The sequence below is a fragment of the Podarcis filfolensis genome (assembly GCF_964270895.1).
Source record: "Podarcis filfolensis genome assembly, chromosome: 15".
NCBI lineage: Eukaryota > Metazoa > Chordata > Lepidosauria > Squamata > Lacertidae > Podarcis > Podarcis filfolensis.
Window position 1 is genome coordinate 9,984,029 of NC_139618.1, and position 25,374 is coordinate 10,009,402.

Here is a 25,374-nt window from a genome sequence, read left to right on the forward strand (position 1 = left end):
GCAAGTGGACCATTTGTTCCCACTAGGGCTGAGTGCCTGATTTGACCAAATCTCCAAATGAATTGGGCCAATTCCGGGAAAATCCAGGGTTTCCCTGAGTCAACTGTAGATAGCCCTGAATTGCCTTGGGCTATCTAGAGTGACCTGAACCGGTCAAGCGATGGTGGTCAGGCAGAGTCAGGCATCCTCTCCTCCCCCAATAGCCTCAGAGGCAAGAAGAACAAACAATTCGTATTGTATGGCTTTTTATTCAGTCATCTGGTTACAAGACAAAGGATCCATGTCTCCATGCATAGGAGATGTTGGCTACTCTGAGTCCCTCCTCTTCCATCTCCCACAACATCCTGGAAGCCTACAGGAAGTCACAGGAGTCACATCCCTCTGCATTCTCTGGGTTTTCTTCCCCTTTTCTTTTTTATTGGTTTCCACATATTACATTACAATACAGATGTACCAAAGCCAACACCATTTCTTCCCCATCCCCCCATACATTTACATTTCCTCAATCCGTCATATTATTCTTTCCTCCTTCCTCCCACTTCCCTCTGCCCCCACTCGATTTCCTCCACATTATACAATTTACAATAATCTTTGCATTCTACAATCTTCTCAAATCATCTGTATATTCTTATTATCTTTCCTTACTAATTTTTATTCCATCCAGTACTTTTAATCTAAGCATATTAGCGTGTATTTTTTTTGAGCAATATTTTGCCATATATTGATCAAAACATTCCCACTCCCTCTGCATTCTCTGTTTGTGAATGCGGAGGGACCTTCTAGCCCTTGGACTGGGAAGGTCTCCCATACTCTCTAGGGAGGTCCCTGTTGTCTGCTCTCTAATTCCCTCCTCCTCATCCTCCACTACCTCATAACTCGGGATTTCCTCATTCAGCTGGACATCATCCCTGTCTCCCTCTGCTCCTGAAACTGGTGGAGACGGGGAAGATGAAACTTCCCACTCCTCCTTCTCTTCTGAGAGGAGCCGATCAGACCGAGGGCTCATTTCCCATTTCTCCTGTTCAATCCAGTCCCTGACAGAAGGAAGCCAGGTAGGCAGAAAGAAGAAAGTCAAGTGGGCAGAAAGAAGGAAACTTTGTGAAAAGGCTTAAGAGGAAGGAGAAGAGAAGGGCTGGATCTAGATATATATATAAAAACATTTCAGGAAAATGCGTTGGAAACCTCATAATGGGAAATCACATTTCTGAAAGACTGAACTCTACAGCGCCATCTGGTGTCACATTGTTATAACACATTTATAACACACCCCCCCAATGTATCTGAGTCCAATGACCTCCCTGCCTGAGTGCATCTTCCAGGGAGTGGTGGTGGTGGATGTCTTTGGATGTGGGGTGTTCCTTTGCAAGTGGATTTTCTGAAGTGTAGGTGGGTTACCATGAGGCATGACACAGTGATAACAGCAAGAACCTTTATTGAACTAACAGAACTGGACAACAGGGACAAAGCAACTGCTTATATACATTTCTGAAGGCCTGGGCCACTCCCACTCCCAGTGTGATTGGCTGTCTAAACTTCCAAGCTGCAAATCATGACTCAGAGTTTAAGGACTAATGGCAGAGGCCCAAAACCTGAAATGTCCTGTGATTGGATATCATGTATCGAATCAGAACACAGGGGCTCAGAATCCTTAGTCCAGATTCAGGCTCAAGCAAACACAGACCACTGAATACATAACATTTTCCATCTCACCTTTCCTATCCATTGACTGCCTCTCCTTCCTTCCTGATGCCCCACCCCCTGAAGCAGCCCCACCCCCAGAATCGAATCCTCTGCTCCATGGTTACTGAGCAGATTATTCAATTGGGGAGGAGAGGAGACAGTGTGTTTCTTTGAAAGCAGGGTGCTCCTTTGGGGACTCTTCCACTCACCTGCAGTACAATCCTTTGCAAGTCTGTGAGGATTGAAACCAACTCCACCCCACTCTAGATGGAAGGGGAGTAGATGCAATGTCTCATTCCCTCGTCTAACCATACACTGGATCGCAGCAAAAAACGATATTTCTATATTTGGTGTGGGCGGGCATGTGACTTTCATCTCTGAATGGGTTTATCAGCACAAAGAAATATTTCTTGCATTTTTGCAAACCATACAATGCTATTAGTGTGTGTGTGTGTGATACATTAAAAAATAGGTAAAAATCAATTAGGTATTGCAATGTGCAGTATGCGGGTGTCGCTGTGGCCTAAACCACTGAATCTCTTGAGCTTACTGATCGGAAGGTTGGCAGTTTGAATCCCCACAACGGGGTGAGCTCCCATTGCTCTGTCCCAGCTTCTGCCAACCTAGCAATTCAAAAGCACATCAGTGCAAATAGATAAATAGGTACCACTGTGGCAGGAAGGTAAATGGCGTTTCCATGCACTCTGGTTTCCATCACGGTGTTCCATTGCACCAGAAGCGGTTTAGTCATCCTGGCCACCTGACCGGCAAAGCTGTCTGTGGGCAAATACCAGCTCCTTCAGCCTGAAAGCGAGATGAGCGCTGCACCCCACAATCACCTTTGACTGGACTTAATCGTCCAGGGTTCGTTTACCTTTTACCTTATGACCCCATACATGTTTATTCAGCTCAGAAGCAGTTTTCTATTTAGTGAGATATTTCCTGTTCACCGTCTTAAAAAGATGTTAAGAAATGGCTTCTGCCAGAAGTTTACTCTACTAGCAAACCTTAGATCTGAAGTGGTGGTGGTGAGTGTTATTTTATTTGTGCCATCTATACCATTTAGAAGGCAATAGCGTATCATGTTGCATTTTTGCGTGACATATACATGAAGTACAGTGCAGAAAAAAGCCTTGGGGCAATGAAGACTATTGTGGTAAATATGCTTGCTTTCCCACTATGGAATAGTGTTGTAGTTAGAATGCTTGGACTAGAACCTGGGAGACCAGGGTTCAAATCACTGCTCAGCCATGAAACTCAACGGGTGACCTTGGGCCAGTCCCTGTCTCTAAACCTAATCTACCTCACAAGGTTGTTTTGAGGATAAAATAGGAGGAAGAGAACCATGTATGCTGCCTTCAGCTCCTTAGAGGAAAGTGGGAATATAAATGAGAGAAATGAATAACAAAGATTAATGTAGAGCTGAATTACTAATATGAAGTAGACACTGCTAGGAGAGTAATTGCTGTTTGAGATCTATAAACATATTTGAGAAATAACATTTGCATGGAAATTTCCAGTTCTTTGAGAAGCCATGAGTGCTAAATGGTGCCTTTTATAATTTCTTAGTTGATTTCCAATTAAAACTTGCAAGTTTTATCCGTTGGGAATTTCTCACACGTCTGGACTAGAAAGTGAAGACTTTGCAAGATTATGTGTTCCCTTTGATTTGGAGGAAATCCAATTTCAGCATCCATTGAGATTTGAAATTCGGAGGCAGGGGGAGGGACATGCATGCAGGATTCTTAGATCTTGTAGCTTCTAAGTCATCCCAACTGTTTTCTCCTTTTCATCTTATTTTCTTCTTATTATTTTAGTTTAACTCTATGAGGTTAATTGAATTGACATAAGATTAGCATACAACCCAGTCTCTACTGGGGCATTATCAGGCTACAGAATTTGCTTAATAACATGCGTCAAGGGGCTTGGGTTTCTATAAACTTGGTCCAATAAACCTTATCTTCCTGCTAGAATCCAGAAAGTTTAATACCAAGTAACCCGTTCTACATTGGGAAGATGTTTGCTGCTAATGCTGCAGTTGTCCATGCACTGACAACCTCAAGGCTGGATTACTGCAATGGGCTTAGTTGGTACAGGACATAGTGATTAGTTTGCTTGTGACTACTGCTGCCATCATATAGCACTTGAAGGATGCTCACTGGCTGCCAATTTGCTACTGAGTCAGGTTCAAGGTGTTACTGCTCATGTATAAGGATATACACAGCACAGGACCAGATTGCTCGAACTACCGCTTTATTCCTTATACTGTATTTTCCCATGTATAAGGCGCCCCCATGTATAAGATAGGGCTGCCATGTTTTGAAAAGCAAAAAATTGGACGCTATGACGACTCTCATTTTAAATACTCCTACTATATGTAGGCTATACAGTAGAAGCTGTGATACATTGCTGAGGGGGCAGGAGAAGAGAAGAGGAAAGCAAGTCTTCAGTCACCAGTTATGTCAATATCTCATCCAGAAAGTATAGCCACAGACATTTCGGCAAATTTGAAAAATCCACCTGGAAAGAAATTTTACCCCTGAAAAAGGATGAGCACATCACCCCATAATCACTTTTGACTGGACTAGAAGATGCCCTAGAAGACTGGGTTATTGTTTTTACTTTTATTATGCATTTTGTGGTTTTATATCTTGATTTTATTCTGTGAACCGACCTGAGACCCCTGAGTATAGGGTGGTATATAAATTCAATACATACATACATACATACATACATACATACATACATACATAATATTTCTGAACCCAAAATTAAGAAATCAATATTTTAAATATCAAACAGAACAATTTTGAACTTTTTTTGGGGGGGGAGGTCGCCCAAAGTTGTTGAGGTTTTTTTTTTTGCAGAGGTCACCCAAAGTTAGGGTTGCCAAAGCCCGGACCCCTGTGTATTCACCATCTCTGTAAAGGACACCCCCCAATTTTTGACTAAAAAAATTATCAAAAATATTCTCTTATATGCGGGAAAATATACGGTAAATATCCAGCTGGTCACTATGATTCTCTCAAAGATATCAGAAGCCTGCTGTGAAGTCACTCAGCCTCTTCCTGATATAGAAGAAGAAGAAGAAGAGTTTGGACTTGATATCCCGCCTTTCACTCCCCTTCAGGAGTCTCAAAGCGGCTAACAATCTCCTTTCCCTTCCTCCCCCACAACAAACACTCTGTGAGGTGAGTGGGGCTGAGAGACTTCAGAGAAGTGTGACTGGCCCAAGGTCACCCAGCAGCTGCATGTGGAGGAGCGGAGATGCTAACCTGGTTCCCCAGATTACGAGTCAATCGCTCTTAACCACTACACCACACAGGTGTGGTGCGTGCTGCATTTTTGCTTGAGGTGAAACTCGGTGCTTTTCCTATCTTATCTGCATTTTCAGCAAAGCATCAGCTTCTGTCCAGATCTCAAGAGATCTCATGCAGTCTTGTGAGGTTTTGGCAAGATCTCATGACATCCCTCTGGCAACCAGTGCCTCTGCTGAGATCGCTTCTCCACTGACAGTGTAGGTGGGAGCAGTGGAATAATTATTATTATTATTATTATTATTATTATTATTATTATTATTTACACCCCGCCCTCCCAAGCCAAAACCGGGCTCAGAGTGGGTAACGCCAAATATATAACATACAGTCATACCTCATGTTACGTCCGCTTCATGTTATGTTCTTTCAAGATACATCCCGTGGTGACCCGGAAGTACCAGAAAGGGTTACTTCCGGGTTTCGCCACTCACACATGCACAGAAGCACAAAATGACATTACACGCATGCGCAGAAGCGGCAAATCGCAACCTGCATGTGCGCAGACGTGCCACTGCGGGTTGCGTTCTCTTCATGTTGCGAACGGGCCTCCAGAACGGATCCCGTTCGCAACCAGAGGTACCACTGTATTAGCATAAATCAGGCAATCAATTAAAATACATCCTAAAATCAAATCAGAATCAAAGTGAAATCCAGTCAGATGGCAACCCGCAGATTAGGGTTGGGGACCTTAAATGCTCACCGGCTTAACGGTTTGTACTGATCTTATATGAGCCTGTGAGAAAAGTTGGGGGGGCACATTCATACAGGTTCTTATAAGGAGAGAGGGGGAGTCAGACTGGACCCCGGCGGAAGAGGAAAGGCAGGCTCCACACCTAAGGCTCCTGCCGCTCAAGGCAGAAGCTTCACCTCACCTCCTCAGTGGGTTGATTCTGCTGATCTTACATGGGACAGAAGAGTAAAAATCAGCATTCAACTGAAGCAAAATTTATGGGAAACTTCTAAGCAGGAGCCTTAAAAGTGTCGTTTCTTGGTTTTGTAGGTGATTTCCCAGAGGGTCACAGGACATCAGGGATTAAGTTCAGGAGAATAATATACCTGCCAGGGCTTTTATTGTGTTGATACGTGGTCTTGCCCGCCTTTATGGTCCTCTGCTGTGCCTTTTATAACCCAAGTGAAGTGTCACTCAGCTGATTCAGGTTGCTGATGTCAAAATTAATCAAAATTCTCCCGATTTCATAGCAGTGTGTTTGCATGCAATACGTAGCGCTGCTTCCCATCACGGCATCTCCTCTCTAAATCCTTCTCTCACTTGCAGTGGTTATTCTTTTTTAAAATAACAAGCAAGCCAAGCACACCTGCATTAGGGCTCCATTTGCGTGTGCTATGCTGTCAACTCCTCTCCCCCCCCCCCAAAAAAATGGTGTTTGAATTTTCTAAGGATGCATCATTCTTGCTTCAGGTAGCCCTCCCTTCTCTGCAGCAGCACCCGGCATAGTAATGAGGCGGTTACCATGGAAATATGAGCATGACTCGTTCTGCCGTGTAGCTCTTCTGATTTTTATGAACTTCTTTCCAGCTTCTGGAAAGCTTCCCGCGGAATGTGTGCGATAGCCTCCGAGATGAGAGCACTGCAATGCAAAGTGAAATCTCTCTCTCACACACAAACACACATAAACACACATATGCAGTCCGTTATTATTTCAATGAGGCTATTTTAAGGACAGCAAAAAGGGGGTGGGGGTGGGAAATGAGTTGACTACAGGAATTGTTTTAGTTAGGAACACCGGAAAAATAGGAACCAGCCTTACGCCAGACCCATTAATACACCTAGCTCTGTATTATCTCTACTGATTGGCAATGGCTCCCCGGGGCTTTAGGGGAGAGATGGAGATGGACTGGAGCTGGGGAGAGATGGAAATGGAGATGGACTTTTGCTTGCAATCCAGAAGCTCTACCACTGAGTTGCAGTCTCTTCCCCCACCCCCCGCAAAACCCCCCAGCCAAGACCAATGTATTCCCTTCCCCAGTACAGTGGTACCTCGGGTTAAGAACTTAATTCGTTCTGGAGGTCCGTTCTAAACCTGAAACTGTTCTTAACCTGAGGTACCACTTTAGTTAATGGGGCCTCCCGCTGCCACCGCCGCCCGATTTCTGTTCTCATCCTGAAGCAAAGTTCTTAACCCAAGGTACTATTTCTGGGTTAGCAGAGTCTGTAACCTGAAGCGTCTGTAACCTGTAGCGTCTGTAACCTGAGGTATCACTGTATGCCTGAATGAACGTCTCCACCCCCATCATTCTGCCCGGACACTGAGGACCAGCTCCGAGGGCCTTCTGGTGGTTCCTTCCCTGCAAGACGTGAGGTGACAGGGAACCAGACAGAGGGCCTTCTCAGTAGTGGTGCCCACCCTGTGGAACGCCCTCCAATCAGATGTCAAGGAAATAAACAACTACCTGACTTTTAAAAGACATCTGAAGGCAGTCCTGTTTAGGGAAGTTTTAAGTGTTTTATGTTTTATTGTGCTTTTAATTCTGTTGGGAGCCTCCCAGAGTGACTGGGGAAACCCAGTCCGATGGGCGGGGGTATTAATAATAATAATAATAATAATAATAATAATAATAATAATAATAATAATATTCCCCATCCATATATTTTAAAACAGGAAGCTGACTTATACTGAGTCAGTCCATTGGTCCAACTAGTTCAGTAATGTCCACACTGGCTGATAGACAGGAAACATTCCCAGTCCTAAGTGGAGATGCCAGAGATTGAATCTGGAACCTTCAGTGAGCCAGAACCATCAGCACTTAATACTTTTGTCTGAGTTTTTCTCTTTTTTTCCATAAAAAGAAATCTAGATTTGGAAGGGACCTCAAAGGTCATGTAGTTCAATTCCTCTCAGTAAAGAATCTACAAGGCAGGACGTAGATTATAGCTTCCCTGACAGATGCTTAAAAATGCTTAGGATTGCAGTGTAAGGCTGCCCAGTCTTGACCAAGTTACCTGGGAGTAAGCTCCATTGAATACAGTGGGACTTCTTTCTGAGTAGACACTGTAAGGCTCCATTTACAGCAAATGACTCAACACTCCCCGTGTTTCCTAAAAACAAATAAATGGCTGGCTGTAGAAGCACGTAGTTAAAGAATTTAAAGAGGATTGGCTACATTTTCCTCCAAAATTATAAGAAGGGCTTCGTATGCCAGCTTCACTATTTCCTTCATTTAGTGCAGGTATTTTTTTCTCCAGTAGAAACAGGACTTTGTTTTTGCACCTACACTCACACACAGAGAGAACACTTTTATTATTCTCCGAGACATGGAGGGGAGGAAAAAGGAAAACCGGGACATTTCAGGATCAAATCAGAAACCAGGATGGCTTCTGTAATTTCGGGACTGTCTCTCGAAAACCAGGACATATCTTTCTTTACAACACTCCTGTGAGGTAGGTTCAACAGAGAGGTTGCAATTGGCTCAAGGTGACTGATGTCTGTATATGAAAAACAGTGGTATCTCAGGTTACATACGCTTCAGGTTACATACACTTCAGGTTACAGACTCCACTAACCCAGAAATAGTACCTCAGGTTAAGAACTTTCCTTCAGGATGAGAACAGAAATCGTGCTCCGGCGGCGTGGTGGCAGCGGGAGGCCCCATTAGCTAAAGTGGTGCTTCAGGTTAAGAACAGTTTCAGGTTAAGAACGGACCTCCAGAACGAATTAAGTACTTAACCTGAGGTACCACTGTATGTAGAATCGGATGCCCTATTTTCATCAGAGAAATGTTGGATTGCCTGCGAAATACCTGGTCAGCAAGAACAAAATGGGACATCACCGAGCCACAGTAATTATAGCAATTGTTCCTCTGCATTCCAGAAGCAACTGTGTGTTTGTACATATTTTGTTTCATGTACCATAAATAGTGTGCATTTGCAGTGTCCCCAAAGCCAGTGGCTTCTCTTGGGCAACATTGAACTCTCAGTTGTTGAAACGCTTATGTTTTTGTTATATTGATTTCCAAGCTAAGTGAGTTGGCCAACTGAGGATGGGGGGGGGGGGAAGGTATTCCAGTCTACTGGGCCTGCGACCTTAAATCGCTTCAATTAATGTCTGTCTGAGCATTGGAGTATGCGCTGGCTGGGACTCCCTATGGCCCTGAACATAGCCCAGCAACAAAATGTTCTGTTGGTCTGCGGCTTTGGGGATTTCGCTTGCCAATGCAAATTGCTCAGTATCTCATCCTAGGTCCCTGTGTTTGGGAAGGAAAGGTTCGTTTACAATGATATTTTTGGTCTGCTGGCTGCTTTGCTTTTGATTGCTGAATAATCTTTGCAGTCTGAAAGAGTCCTCCAGTCGTACTCCGATGAGGATGGGGGGACAGAGAAGATGAAATGGCTTTTCCTCCTTATGGAATTTAGGGGTACATCCCCCCCTTTCTATTAGAGCAGGAAAAATGCTTGGGAGGGTAGTTTTGTTTTTTGATTGAGAGTTTCTATAGGGAATTGGGGGTAAAGGTAAAGGTAAAGGGACCCCTGACCATTAGGTCCAGTCATGGCCGACTCTGGGGTTGCGGCGCTCATCTCGCTTTATTGGCCGAGGGAGCCGGCATACAGCTTCTGGGTCATGTGGCCAGTATGACTAAGCCGCTTCTGGTGAACCGGAGCAGTGCACAGAAATGCTGTTTACCTTCCCGCTGGAGCGGTACCTATTTATCTACTTGCACTTTGACGTGCTTTCGAACTTCTAGGTTGGCAGGAGCAGGGACCGAGCAACGGGAGCTCACCCCGTCGCGGGGATTCGAACCACCGACCTTCTGATCGGCAAGTCCTAGGCTCTGTGGTTTAGCCCACAGCGCCACCCATGTCCCAGTTGGGGGTAGGGGAGTATTTGATTTATACAAAGTAAACTTACACGTATAAGGTTGATATCTGTCTTTCAATTAAAGACGAATGTGTTGGACAATGACCAGGGGCATAGCTAGCTGCTCTGGCACCTGGAGCTGTGAGGGCAGGGTGATCCACCCAGGGGAGCGGCGCAGTGAGCTGCCCACGGAGTCTGCCTGGCGAACACAAGCCCCACGCTGCCGTTTCGGGCAGCACGGGGCCCCGATCCACCGCCTCACTCCCAGGAGAGACATGTGGCTCAGGCACGCTGCAGGCCAGGCCCCACAGTAAGTGCTGCCCCCCGGAGTGTGCCATTTTGTCACCCCCTCAGGGATGACAGCCTGGGTGGGCTGCACCCCCTGAACCACCCCTTCCTACTCCCCTGTCAATGACAAGCTGCACTTTGGCTCCATAAAAAGACAGAAGTGGCACACTTTGTTCCAGGACAGGGGAACTTTCAGCCCACAAGCCAGTCTTGATCTGCCAAGGAATCCAATTTAACCCGCAAGACCATTTCTCCGAAACCAACCCTACCTGTCAGTCAGCTGCCATTACTGGGTGTTATCAGCTGATAAGCGAGCACAAAGTTTAATCCTGCTGGGTGCTGGATTGCCAGCTGATAAGTGAAGAGTTCATTCCTGCTGACCTTGAAGCTGACCTTGTCAGGGTGTTCTCAGAACAGTGTCTGCCATTCATCAAATGCCCAGGTAAACAGGAATGTTTGAAAGCTCCTCCTGAAACTCAGTGAAAGAGACAGACACAGCTCACGGGGGGGGGCATTCCACAAATGGGGAACTGCCACTGAAAAGGCACTGCTACGTTATGGGTCCATGCCAACTGGGCAGCCCCCGGTGGTGGCATCACCAACTAGGGCTCAACTCTCTATCATAGGGTATGAGATGGTTGATGTTGGAGAAGGTGCTCGTTTAGGTCCTTGTGTTCCAAGCCATTTGGGGGTTTGTATGCTAGTACTAACACCTTGATGTAGTGTAACTCTACCTGGGGACCAAATGACAAAGCGCTAATGTTAAAATAGTATATTAATAGAGTTTCAAACTATATTGAAGAAAGGGACATTATATCAGCTGTAGAACATGTGCCTTGAATGCAGAAGGTCCAAGTTTCAATACAGTGGTACCTCGGGTTAAGTACTTCATTCTTAACCTGAAACTGTTCTTAACCTGAAACACCACTTTAGCTAATGGGGCCTCCTGCTTCCTCTGCGCCGCCGGAGCACGATTTCTGTTCTCATCCTGAAGCAAAGTTCTTAACCTGAGGCAATATTTCTGGGTTAGTGGAGTCTGTAACCTGAAGCGTATGTAACCTGAAGCGTATGTAACCCGAGGTACCACTGTACTTGGCATCTCACACCAAAAGGACCTTGGGTAGCAAGAGCTGGCAAATACCTCTCCCTAAGACTTAGGTTTCTCAAACATGAATCCTAATATTAATGTAAAAGTTTTGATGTCTAAGTTTTCAGTGTGTGTGTGTGTGTGCGCGTGCGCGCGCACGCAAGTGTGTGTGTGCAAGTGTGCAGTGCAGACTTTTGCTCCTTGTGGCAATATTTGTACATTCCAAACTCCTGCATGGCTCCCTGAACTGTTTGGCCATTCTTCATCCCATCTTGGAAAGGAGGTTAGAAAACATCAGAGCAAATGCAAAACTGAGCCACCCTGAGAGTCTCAGGTCCCATTTCCACTATCAAATGAAAAGGTCTAACTCAGCTATCAGTGCTAGAAAGCAGAAAACGGTCGTCCAACCACACTGAAGCCATTTGTATGATTCATGGACATGTCCTCCCACCATAGTGAGAAACAGATGACGGTTATTATTTCTTTTTAATGTCATCTGTCACTCCCAGGAGAGAGAGAAATGAGCCTGTCTTATGCACCATTGAAGATGGCTCATATGAGAGCAGATCTTTCTACAAGTCAACCACCAGGGGCTTGACCCATCTCTCCATTTCATGGCTAACAGTTTGCTCTCATTACAGAACTTCACCTCTTGCAGATAGGCAGGTGCTAGGACCTTCTGGTATCCCTTTAGGGCAGAAGGGATCTCTTTTGTGTTTTCCTAGGGAGGGGCAGTCCGGCTATGTATTCAGGGGGCCAACCATTTTCCCCTTGGCCAAAGTAAAAGAAGAGCAGTATTCAACCCCAAGGAATGCATTGTATGTCTTGCAACAATCATTTATTATTTCTGTGTCTTGGTTAGCTTGCACAGCTTAACCATAGCAGTAAACACAGAAAACTGCCGTATACCAAGTCAGGCTGTTCGTTACTCCAGCTCAGTATTCTTGACATTGGCTGGCAGCACTTCTCCAGGGATTCAGACAATCTGAACATGTGTAGAGGGCAACCAAGATGATCAAGGGTCTGGAAACCAAGCCCTATGAGGAATGGTTGAAGGAGCTGGCTATGTTTAGCCTGGAAAAGAGGAGACTGAGAGGAGATAAGATAGCCATCTTTGTTGGAAATGTAAAGAGGTAGATGGTACATTTTATCACATGTGGTGGCAATGCAAAGTTATAAAGAATATTTTGGAAAATTATATATAATGAATTGAAAAAAAAATGCTTAAAACAACTTTTGTTAAAAAGCCAGAAGCCTTTTTATTAGGAATAACAGGAAGGGAAATACCCCCAAATTATAAAAATCTATTTATGTATGCAGTCATGGCCGCATGAATATTGATAGCCCAATGCTGGAAAGGGGAAAATTCCCACAAAAAAAGATTGGCAAATTAAGTTGATGGAATATGCAGAGATGGCAAAATTAACAGGAACACTCAGAAATCAGGAGAATAACAAATTTAAAGATGAATGGGAATTTTTTATTGCATATATGTCAAAGCATTGTATACAAGTTGATACATCAGCAGGATTCTAAAAACATTTGCAGTATTATGATGATAGATAAGAATTAGATATATACAGACAGAAAATATGACTTGGACATGCTTGAAATAACCAAAAATAATGGAACCATGGAGATGGTAGAGGGAAGTCACGGGACTGGAAAAATCCCACATTGTGATATTGTATTGATGTTTATTTTATATGATGTTTGTTATGGAAAAAACTAATCTTCTTTTTATAAAAAAAATAAGATAGCCATCTTCAAATATCTGAAGGGCTGTCACATGGCAAAGGGAACAAGCTTGTTTTCTCCTGCTCTAGAGGGTAAGACCCAAAGTAATGACTTCAAGTTATAAGAAAGGAGATTTGGACTAAACATCAGGAAGAACTTTCTGACAGGAAGAGCTGCTGGACAGTAGAATGGACTCACTCAGGAGGCTGTGGAATCTCCTTCCTTGAGGGTTTTTAAGCAGAGTTTGGATGGCCATTTGTCATGGATGCTTTAGATGAGATTCCTGCATTGCAGGAGGTTGGACTAGATGGTGCCTGGGGTCCCTTCCAACTCTCCACTTCTGTTCTTCTATACGTATACTATGACTTTCCCAGTCCTACCTGAAGATTAGGAATGGGAGATGCCATGTGATAAAATTTGGGGCCATATTCTGGCATGCAGGTATTTCCCATTATTTTCATGGGTAAATCGTGGAGGAACACAATCATCCATGTGCGTACAGGGTGGTGAGATGTCTAGTGACATCCACTGTTGTGTCACATGCCACACCCACTGGTACAAGTTAAACTTAGTGTGGCATGGTGGTATATTGATTTTTTTAAAACAAAAAACAAAACACAGGTCCGTAATTCAACAGGTGTAAAAGGAATATTGTTAAATGAGAGGGAAGCGCTGCCATTACAACCAGCAAAACTAACACAGCCATCCCCATTTTTGACTGCAACATTAGTGTAACGTATAAACTCAGCTCAGCAGCATAGCTATGGTTTATTAGCTTTAGCTATGGTAAGGGGGACGTGGGTGGCGCTGTGGGTTAAACCACAGAGCCTAGGGCTTGCCGATCGGAAGGTCAGTGGTTCGAATCCCCGTGACGGGGTGAGCTCCTGTTGCTCGGTCCCTGCTCCTGCCCACCTAGCAGTTCGAAAGCACGTCAGTGCAAGTAGATAAATAGGTATTATCTCCCGCTCCGGCGGGAAGGTAAATGGCGTTTCCGTGCACTGCTGTGGTTCACCAGAAGCGGCTTAGTCATGCTGGCTACATGACCCGGAAGCTGTACGCCGGCTCCCTGGGCCAGTAAAGCGAGATGAGTGCCGCAACCCCAGAGTCGGTCATGACTGGACCTAATGGTCAGGGGTCCCTTTACCTTTACCTTTATGGTATATAAGCTTGGTTGCTTGTTAACCATGGTTTGTGGTTGGTTTATAAACCACAGGTAATGTTAACCACAGCTTCCTGTTGTGTATGAACCCACAGTCATATTGCCATTTCAAAAGAAGCATCAGACTTTCAAGGGCAAGCTACACACTTAACGTAATGTATAGATTGCTGCTTGCAGAGTGAATGCCAGGATGGTCATCTAGTCTACAGTCAAGGTACCATCATTGAAAAGATCCCGGACCCTCTCGAGATGACCTTAAAAGCAGCCATGGCTGTTTGCTGCTTGCAGTTCTAACCGGAATATTGTTTTTCTCTTCTTACTCATGACCTGCCAATTTTCATGCCGTCAGCTGCTTTACCACAGAATACTAATCACCAACTGAGAAAGGTGGGGGGGAAGCATTTTTCTGTAAGCAAGCAAGTTGGCTTGATCCCCCCCCACTGCTCCCCCCCCCAAAAAAAACCCACACACCACCCTGATTGTTAGGCAGTTCACTGACATGATGCTACTAAAAATAACAGCAAACAGTTTCAGTGCATGGTCCATCTTTAATCCTATGTCTTCCGTGACACTCACCTGGCTGGCCTGTTCAGTTGTAAGCTAGGTAATTTGCAGCTTCATTTTTCTCTATTGTACTTCCTTCTAGAATGAATATAAAAGCAGTGTTACTCATGACAACCACCGTTCATAAAACGGAGTTGTGGGTTATTTTAAAATCCTGTGTTTGGCTACCTCTTGTGGGTATTTCGGGAACAGCTTGCTCATTCTTATTTTTTTCTCTGAAATATGCAGCCTTCAGGTAGCAGCTGCACAGTTGCAGGATTTGATCTCTACATTGCCTAAGATTGTGGGGTTTTTTTTCTCTCTCCCCAGACTGAGGATCTCTAATACTTTTGCTTAATAGAATTTATAGAAAAATGTACAACTCTTGAGGAAACCACTGCAAATTCTCAGTGGAAGGTGGTGGACTTTCCTTCATTGGAAGTTTTTAAACAGAGGTTGGGTGGCCATCTGTCAGGAGTTGCGTGTTGAGTCCCACAATGCCACCCCCCAAAAAATTCACACTTCACACATCAATTTTTGTTTAGGGTTTTTGGCATAATTTTGGCCACAACTTTATTCAAAATACAAAAAATGTGAGTGGTTGCTTAGGCATTGGTTATGACTATCTGTCCTTGCCCTCAAGGACAGAGCTGGCCTTCCGGACACCAACGGAAGCCAGCGTGGGAAACAAGTATTGGGTGAGAAAATGAAGCTGAGCCACAGACCCTCACTTCTCACCCTCATGTTCCTGTGGGGCTTGCACGGCCCAAGTCCGACTCCGGGGACAAGGACGAAAAGAATGGCAAGCCCCTGGATTCCTTTAACGGAATTCCCTTTCCGCATCATTTGGAGGGATAGGCACTTACCCCTCCAAGAACCAATTTAACCAATGCCTAACCGCCAACCTTACAAGTTGTGACAATTTGCTACGCAGTAGGCAAAAACCAAATGGCACCAGCCAATCAGCCAAATGGCAAAATTCCTACCAGGCCTCCGCTCCAAGGCGGACGACCCCATGACAGGCATAGCAAGGTCAAGCAATCAAGAAAAACCACCCTATAAAAGGGAGGGAGGGCGGGTGATCCGGTGCAAAACGGCCAAGAGGACGTCCAACGTCTAGCCCCTGTATTTAAAGACTCTGACCCCTCCTCCAAATTGGCAACAATCAAAACTCCCCAGCAACCCAAATTTAACCACTTAAAGGCTTGGGTTCCTTACCAAATTTGCCTAGTCACTGCAGGGTGGCCTGTTCCCCCAACCGCAACACGTGCTCTCCGTTAGGGAGAACACGCTTTCTTTAACTGTGATTCTTCCATTGCAAAGGGTTGGACTAAATGAACATCAGGTTACTTTCCAATTCTACAATTCTATGCTTGTACAGTGGTACCTCTGGTTGCGAATGGGATCCGTTCCGGAGGCCTGTTCGCAACACGAAAAGAGCACAACCTGAAGCGCCGTATCTGTGCAGGTGTGCTGCACGATTTGTCACTTGTGCACATGTGCAAGCTCCGAAACCCATAAGTAACCCTTCCTGGTACTTCCAGGTCACCGTGGGACGTAACCTGAAAGAACGTAACATGAAGCAAATGTAACATGAGGTACGACTGTATACAGTGGTACCTCGGGTTACATACGCTTCAGGTTACATACGCTTCAGGTTACAGACTCCGCTAACCCAGACATAGTACCTCGGGTTAAGAACTTTGCTTCAGGATGGGAACAGAAATTGTTCTCCCATGGCATGGCGGCAGCAGGAGGCCCCATTAGCTAAAGTGGTGCTTCAGGTTAAGAACAGTTTCAGGTTAAGAACAGACCTCCAGAACGAATTAAGTACTTAACCCGAGGTACCACTGTAGTGTGCTTATAACAAAAATTGCTCAGCTCAGGATGATGCCCCCCGCAACAAAGCAGCTAGAAACTGCCATTCTGATGCGAAAATTTGACTATATATATATATAACCCTACCAGACTGTAGTTCATAGTTGAGTGCAGAGTTAAATTATGGAACTTCCTCCCATAGGAGGCTGTATTATCACCAACTTAGATGACATTAGTAGATAAGACAAATTTATGGATGAAAAGGCTATCTGTGGATGTTAGCCGTGATGGCAATGCTCTGACCCTGTGCTCGGAGGCAGTAATGCTTCTCTATACCAATTACTTGAAAACAGCAGGAGACAAAAGATCTCTTGTGCTCAGATCCTGCTTGCAGGCTTCCCATAGGTACATTTGGTTGGCCACTGCGAGAACAGGATGTTGGACTAGTTGGGCCATTGGCCTCATCCTGCAGGTTCTTCTTATGAATGAAAAAATTGCTCACTTTTTAAAAATGTATTTGATGATGCATACAAAAGGAAGAAGGTTCCAGGTCTACTCCTAGACATCTCCAGCTTGGGTTGGATGAGTTGGAAACATTTCTGCTTGAGAATCTGCTAGAGATTTTGCCAGTTGAAGCGGACTTTTCTGCACTAGATAGGCTGCAAGGAGGGTTGGGGTGGATGACAGCACCCCAGTGCCACCAAACACATTCTTCATTTTAAGATTTCACCACCTTCCACAAGCACTGTGATTAGGGTGTTCTTGGTTAAGGTGAGAACATTCTACCCTAACCCTGTGCATTATGATCAGATTTGATACCTGCCCTGTGTTCTGCCTATGTGTTGTTTTACCTGCCAGTGTGGTGTAGTGGTTAAGAGAGGTAGTCATGTAATCTGGGGAACCGGGTTTGCATCTCCACTCCTCCACATGCAGCCGCTGGGTGACCTTGGGCGAGTCACACTTCTTTGAAGTCTCTCAGCCCCACTCACCTCACAGAGTGTTTGTTGTGGGGGAGGAAGGGAAAGGAGATTGTTAGCCACTTTGAGACTCCTGAAGGGGAGTGAAAGGCGGGATATCAAATCCAAACTCCCCCTCCTCCTCCTCCTCCTCCTCCTCCTCCTCTTCTTCTTCTTCTTCTTCTTCTTCTTCTTCTTCTTCTTCTAATTGCAACATATTTGAGACTGTCTGTCTGGCCTTCTGAAACAATGGTTTGAGATGTAGATTGCTACAAAATAATTCAGGATAACCTGGTCCACTCTGTAGTGATTTGTAGTTGCTTGACCTGATCTGAACAGGGCATGAATCATCCCAAATTGCCCTGATTGAATTCAGGATTTGACCAAATCCTGTGCACAGCCCTATGAGACCATGAACCATTGGCATGCCTCTCTCTTGCCTGAACGGAGGGTGGAGATGGAAAGGAGCACGTGTATAAACCTTTTCCCTTTGTGCAGTAACCTACATTCCAGTCATGTTAGAAGTGGGTCTTGAGACCTTCAAAATAAAATCTAAGCAGAATTGGTGAAGCAGCAAAGAATTTATTGAATAAAAAACATTCTTGCAAAAGCAGGTGTCCAAAGGAGGCACTGAGCCTCTAGGGCTTGCTGATCAGAAGGTCGGCGGTTTGAATCCCCACAATGGGGTGAGCTCCTGTTGCTCGGTCCGAGCTCCTGCCAACCTAGCAGTTTGAAAGAACGCCGAAAAAAGTGCAAGTAGATAAATAGGTACCTCTCCGGCAGGAAGGTAAACGGTGTTTCCATGCGCTGCTCTGGTTTTGGTGTTCCATTGCGCCAGAAGCGGCTTAGTCATACTGGCCACATGACCTGGAAAAACTGTCTGCGGACAAATGTCGGCTCCCTCGGCTTGTAAAGCAAGAGGAGCGCCGCAACCCCAGAGTCGCCTGTGACTGGACTTAACTTTCAGGGGTCCTTTAAGCTTATATTTCCTATACCTGGAGTGCAGGTTCCCTCCCTTGTCTCCCATTGGCTGGGTACTGCAACGTTTACAGTCTATCACGACTGCCTAATTATCCTATTAACATTTCCCTTATTTGATTTTTTATTTCTATGCATTTACATAGTGGCTTAAGTGACAGATCCGCATCCTGACCACTAACAGGTGTAAGCGAGTTCTATAGCTGCTGAAGCTTACAATAAACTGTCTTTCAGCCACAAACTGTCCCATTTATGAGCATTCTAACCACAAGCCATCAATATCTGAGTCGATCTGGACTGCTGACACTTGTCTACTTATTGCAACCACATTCTGATTACAAGCTCTAAATATCTCCAGTTGCCTGGACTTCTGACAGTTGACCAACTGTTACATGTGAAAAAGCAACATCCTCATTCCTCACAGTCATCAGAAAGTTGAGAGTCACATTCTTTATGCCACCAATGTTTGCCTGTTGCCTGCCTGTTATTGGCACGTAACTCCAGGAAGCCTGGCCACAAGATAATGTGGCCCTCAAACTTTGGCATGGTTTTTTTTTTTTGGGGGGGGGGGGGTAGTTATTCTGATTCAAATGTGAAAGGTAATGTGTAGTGTGTGAACGACAATTCAAACTAAGTTCTCATTGACTTCCCACAGTTTGACATGCAGCGGATAACTCTGGAGGAGCTGAAACATATACTGTACCATGCGTTCCAGGACCACTTAACAATGAAAGACATTGAAAACATCATAATCAACGAGGAAGAGAGCTTAAATGAGAACTCTGGCAACTGTCAAACAGAATTTGAAGGTGAGGTTCTCTTGCATATCTCAGGCAGAACAGTTTGTTCAGATCACTCACCAAGACAACTTAAGTCAACTGTGTGGCAGTCTAAGGCATTCTTGCATAGAGACATGCCCATCTACTGCCCCAGAAAAACCAGGACATCCTGTTTCCCCCCACAAGAGCATGGCAGCAATTTTAGGCGACTTGCTCTTGCATGATTTTGGACCAAGAACTCACACTGCAATCTCGAGTTGAATTTTGGGTACACAATTTCACATGGGTCATGTGCTGGAGCGCGGACCCGGAAGGCGTCTTCCCAGATTTGGGCCACATTGTATTGGAGGGTACATAGAGATGCACCCATATTTCAGATTCTAAATTTCCAGGCTTTGTTTCTGAAGTGAAGGTCCTGGACCCACATGGTTAAAGGCTTTGCAATTATGGGTTGCATCCAATCCTAGTCATACTCAGAGTGGGCCCATTGAAATCAATGGACATGACTGCTACTGTAGGTCCATTAATTTAAGTGGGCCTACTCTGGGTTGTATCCAACTCAATTCCAATCAAAGTAATTAAAATGGACGGCTGGGCTACATTTTGTATGCTGCGTAATGTGTATCAATAATGATCAAATTGATAAGTACCATACTTTTCCTTGTATTGGACGAGGTTTTTTGAATCTCACATCTAAAAACTGGGGTCGTCCAATACACAAACAGTGGCATGGGGAGAGAAGCAGCCTGTCTGGTTGGCGGGTGCGTGGCTTCCCCCAATGCCGCAGCGAGCAAGGAGTGATCTGGGGACCCTGGCTGGGTGCGCACAGCTTCTCCCGACACCACTGTGCTCAGGGAGCAATCTGGGAACTCTGGCGGGTGGCACACAGCTTCCCCTTGAAATATACTCAGAGTCGCAAAGTGATTTCATGCTCTTTATTCAGCTCATAGTGGTGAGGAGGAATGAATGAAAGTCCCCTCAAGGTATCTGCTTTATATACATTATTTACACAATGGGCTGCACATGATTGGCTAATTCCGGAATTCTACTGTAAGCCAATCAGGTTGTGGATTCACTTCTATCTGGAGCATGATTGGGTGGTTCCTGCCAACCAATCATACTGCTGCATTGTTCTAGGACCAATCAGACTGCTGCATTCTGAATCCTATTGTTCTAGGACCAATCAGACTGCTGCCTTTTGGATCCTATTGTTCTAGGACCAATCAGACTGCTGCAGTTTGGATCCTATTCAACTCAGTACATAACACCCTGATGCCGCAGCAAGCGGAGAGTGATATGGGGTGCTGACTGGCAGGAGTGCAACTTCCCCCGTTCCCTGGATCATTTCCTGAATGCTGCAGCATCAGGGGAAGTTGCCCTCTAACCAACCAGCCGATGCCGCTACGCAAAGGAAATGACCTAGGGGGTGTTTCCTGCCTACAGCTTCGTGGGTGGAGAGGCTCAACAACTTTGGGCCATCTCCCCTCATTTTCTTAAAATTGAGTCCCCCAAAATAGGGGGGGGGGTCTTATACATGGGGACGTCTTATAGACGGAAATATATGGTAACTTTAAAACAAAAAGGTCATTATGCTCTCTCTCTCTCTCTCTCTCTCTCTCTCTCTCTCCTAGTGCATTCTCAAAAACAAAACCGACAGACTTGTGTACGGAAAAGCTTAATATGCGCTTTTGCTATGGCCTTTATTATCAGTGTCATGTTGATTGCAGCCAACCAGATCCTCCGAAGTGGCATGGAGTAGCCATATAACACTGTGAAACAAAAAACAACAACGATCCACGCATGCGCATGCTGTCCGGTGAACTTTCTCCCTGATCAACTTTAAAAACAAATGGGAAAAAAGGAGGAGAGATCGCATGGGTGACAGAATGGCGGATGGATAAGGACAGACGGTTCGATAGAGAACCCCAGGCCAGCAGCGTACCTGTAAATCAACTATATCCTCTTGGCAGGGACATAAAAGGGCTGTCTTAATGCTTTAATGGTTTTTGTTTCCTAACGCAATAAAAAACAACCCAGAAGAGCCCTGAATTTTTATTTTTGATTTTTTGGCGTGGTGGCAGGAGATTGGAATGAGGATTCACATTCACCCAGCGGTATTTTGTGGCCACCCAGAAAATGCGACACCAACTGGAGACAGTTTTGCCGCTAGCTATCTTACAGAAACTCTGAAGCATATCTATATCTATATCTATATATTTCTAATGGATCAGCTTTCCCAGGAAATTGAAATCTATACCACCATAGTAAGCTTAAAAACCATCCATTTTTGCTTATCTTCGTCTGACTTCAATGGTTCTGTTTAACCCCGCTGGCATTGCGGGGGATTGTACAGGGACAATCAAATGCATAATTAACAAATTATGCAGTCCAGAGGATTTTGTTCATTTGTTAAATATAAGACCGTGGCCCACCACCATTTTGCTTCTTTTTAAAATTATTATTGCACTCCCTGTGTCCACTGCCCGTTTGTTTCCTTTCCCATCAGGGTTTTTTTAAAATCAGATGCAGCACCCTGGAGATTTAAGGCCAATGCAAAGTCTTCCTACCACATTTTGAAACAGTGCTGTGATAGGCGCCTACTTCATAAATGGCTTCATATTTAATGTACAGTCAGTCTGTTGACCTTCCTCTAGTCCGTCTTATTCAAATGTTTCTGAACCTAGTCACCATTTGCTCCCGTTTTACAATGCCAATCCATAACCAGAGGAAATACAAATGATTTGGGGAGCGCAATAGCAGGCTCTTTAGGGCCTAAAACTCCATAATGGTTTGTCAGGGGCTTTATTGATCAGAACCTGGTAATCTGATATATGACAGTCCAGCATCCTGCTCTCTCAAGGGCTGACCAGATGCTTGTGAGAAATCTGAAAGTAGGACATGACTGCCACACATCTCTGTCCTCCTGTGTTTTCCAGCAACTGGTATTCAGTAGCACAATCTCAATGGCAGTGGCATAGCCATCATGGCTGGAAGCCATTGACAGCCTGGTTTTATAGCTGTCAAAAGGTTTCTTCCAAAGTCTGGTTTATAAGGAGATGTCCACTCAATAGGATAAAACTGTTTTGTACATCTGGGAAATGAAGGCCATTGTAGATGTACATTTCCTTTTGAGAAGCTGCAGTCGTAGCCAATGAGTTTTGCCCAGCTGTTCAGTTCAGTTGGCTTAAAGCCACTGACCTGGGAGTAAGTCTAACTGGTTTCCAAAATCCATGGAGGGAGAGGGCTAGAGATGGCCACCAGCCATGATGGCTGTGCCCTGCCTCTACTGTCAGGGAAACTATGGCTCTGAATATCAGTTGTTGGAAACCACAAGAAGGGTGAGTACTCTTTTGCTTGGGTCCTACCTGAGGGATTCCCACCGGCACCTGGTAGGACACTGTGAGAGCAAGATGCCAGACTGGATGGACCGTGGGCCTGATCCAGCAAGGTTTCCTTATGTTCTTCTGAACCATGCCAGGAGCCGAATGAACCCATTGACAGGAGCAACTTTCATTTCTGCAGAACAGGTATTTCTCAAAAGTGGTGACAAAGATGGAGTTTCAAACAACTTCTGATACCTAGGTGTCTGTTGAGGAGTTCCCAACTTAAAGCTACAATGATATACCAGGTTTACTGGGAGTAAGCCTGACTGAAAGATTTCAGTCGTCTTCTTTTTTTTACTTAGCATCCCCAATAAAAACATAAAAACTATTAGGTATATATATAAAAATGTAAACATATGGATATTATATAACTAATTATACTTATAATGACAAAATGCCTCCTTTTCAGGCAGTCAGTGCACCTGTGCAAATGTAGCCATTTAAGGCATGGTATAAATGGCTAAAACATACCCACACACATTGGTATTATTCAATTATAGTAGCAAATGGGAATGGTTTTAAGGAGCAAAATTATTATCAACAGTAGAAAGAAATGTGTGTGAATGACCCTCCTCCACATTGGCCATAGTTTTGTCCTCACTGGGAATATTAGAAAACCTTTCTCGTTATATTCTGTGTGCATTGTGATCAGATTTGATCATAACACAATTTTTGCATGGGGTTAAGTAATTTTACACCTCCTCCCCTAAACAACAACAACAACCCAGTTTGATGTCAAAACACAGTCCGACACCAATGTAATAGCAAATTTATAAAACCTAAACTGAGACAAAGATATTCATACACTTTTCCTGCCCCAGCTGTTCCATTATGTGGTTAAATCCAATTACCATTGCTCAAACCCTGACCCTGCACAGGTGTGAAAAAAAGGTTGCAAAACCAATTCATTCTTGCTTCACCAAACTAGTCTAGAGTTGAGCTTCACTGCTGCAGAAGTATCACAGTGCTACTTGGGAGAAGTTATAGTTCAGTGGTAGGCAATACCATTTGCATATACAGGTAAACAGAGCTAGGAAGGATCTACGTCCAAGACCCTGAACAGTTACAGGCCTGTGTAGACTCCAGAAGAGTCTACTTAAAATTTAATTGCACCCTAGGTTACTATTGATGAGTTTTTTGGGGAGGGGGGTGGAGTAGAAATGTCTCATCACAGCCAGCTTCTCTCATGCTCAGCAACATTCCTAGAAAGATATTTTGTCAGACGTGGAAACATGGGCAGGCCCAGTGTACCCTTCGTCTTAAGCACATTGTAAGTGTTTCTATTTATTATAGAAGATAGTTTCTTAGAGTATAGTTATGTCGCCGGGTCAGGTTGTTCTGGTTTATTCCAAGAATTATAAGGGTTTTGTATTAGAACTGGAGGGGGGGGAAATGGTTTGTTACCCCATTAAAGCCTTTGCCCTATTCTCACAACTAAAGATTACATTGTATGCATGGTGGGGTCAGGGAGAGTCATGCTGCCCCCTCAAATTCCACTCGTTTAGTTGAAGACCTGAATTCAGCCTGTATTTCTGTATAATAGGGCTGTGCACAGCCATCCCAACCCAGAGACTTCCATCCCCAAATCAATTCAGAGGTGTGTGTCCTGTTTAGTTACGGTTTGTAAAAATCTAGACATAGAGTCAGGTGCTGGGGAAGGAGAGACTCCTTTCTCCCCTTTCCTGATTGAGAGCAAAGGGACAGGGTGCTTTCTCCCCAAAAAAGCACCCCACAGAATTGAATCCTCTGCTCCACAGCTGTCCCCTGCAGGGAAGGCACTTGTGAACAACAGAGCCCTGCAATATAGCTTGTCTTTCTTCCCACCTCACCTTGCCTCTCCTATCTGCCTGATACCACAACCCGCTGACATCTCCAGATCACCCTGTGCAACCAGCCCTCACCTTAGTCAGTTCAATTTGGTTTGGGCTTCAGCCCAAGCTGGTGCACAGCCCTACTGTGGCAGATTCCCAGGCAGGTTTTCCAATTACATGCAGGTCCTTGGCTGAATGTGAAAAAGATTTGGACCTCGGACAGCATAGACCATCTCTCCCATTGAACGTGTGAAAAGGGCTCTCGTCCATTTTCATAGCTTCGATTCCAGCAATGTTTGTTTCCTCCTATGTCGACAAAACGTTATTTCAAACAAAAGTGCAGGGAAGGTGGGAATGGTGGCAAATAAACCTTGGTACAGATAAAATCAAAGGAATAAATTTTGAAATAATGTCCCTTGCATGCTACCTTTTTTAAGAAAAGAACTTATTTTAATATATACACACATTATATATTATTGCACTGTACAAAGTATATAAAGGGAAGAAACTGCCATATATCCTGCCTATTTAACCAAACAGCACTGTAAATATCTTATCTGTATAAAAAAAGTCTAATTTTAATCACTTATGCAATAGTAATAAAGTTGCTTTCTTCTTTTGAGTTCTGGTATCTTTCCACCACCCATCTCTTTCAGTCATGAGTAGGGATGAGAGAGCAATTTTACTCAGTTCACATTGAAACCTAAATCTGTTCTCCAGAACAACTGGCTGGCATGGGAAGGGACCCAGTCACAGAAGATGACTCACCAATGAGGACAGGTCTGCAGATAAAAACATGGTGGATGACAAAGCATCACTCCTGGTCCAAACATAATCCAGAGACAAAGTCAAGTAACAGTCCAAGGTCAACATTACAGGAAGTTCAGACAAAGTACAATACATGAAGGCAGGGGAACTAGAACCAAAGAGCTGTGTTGTTTCCAGCAACTGGGAGGCTCAGGAGTGAGCCTCCTAAAAACAACCCTAACCAGAATGAATGAATGAATGAATGAATGAATGAATG

At 44.5% G+C, this 25,374-nt stretch overlaps 1 protein-coding gene across 5 annotated transcripts in view; it reads left to right on the forward strand.

Moving 5' to 3' along the window:
* CALN1 (calneuron 1) overlaps positions 1-24,972 on the forward strand; it is a 137,344-nt gene extending 112,372 nt beyond the window's left edge. For all 5 annotated transcript variants that reach the window (XM_083588003.1, XM_083588004.1, XM_083588005.1 and 2 more), the window contains 2 exons: positions 19,033-19,186; positions 20,788-24,972. In XM_083588003.1, coding sequence (XP_083444129.1) covers positions 19,033-19,186; positions 20,788-20,915 — 282 coding nt within the window. In that variant the 3' untranslated portion in view covers positions 20,916-24,972. The remainder of the gene's footprint in view (positions 1-19,032; positions 19,187-20,787) is intronic.
* The last annotated feature ends 402 nt before the right edge of the window (positions 24,973-25,374 follow it).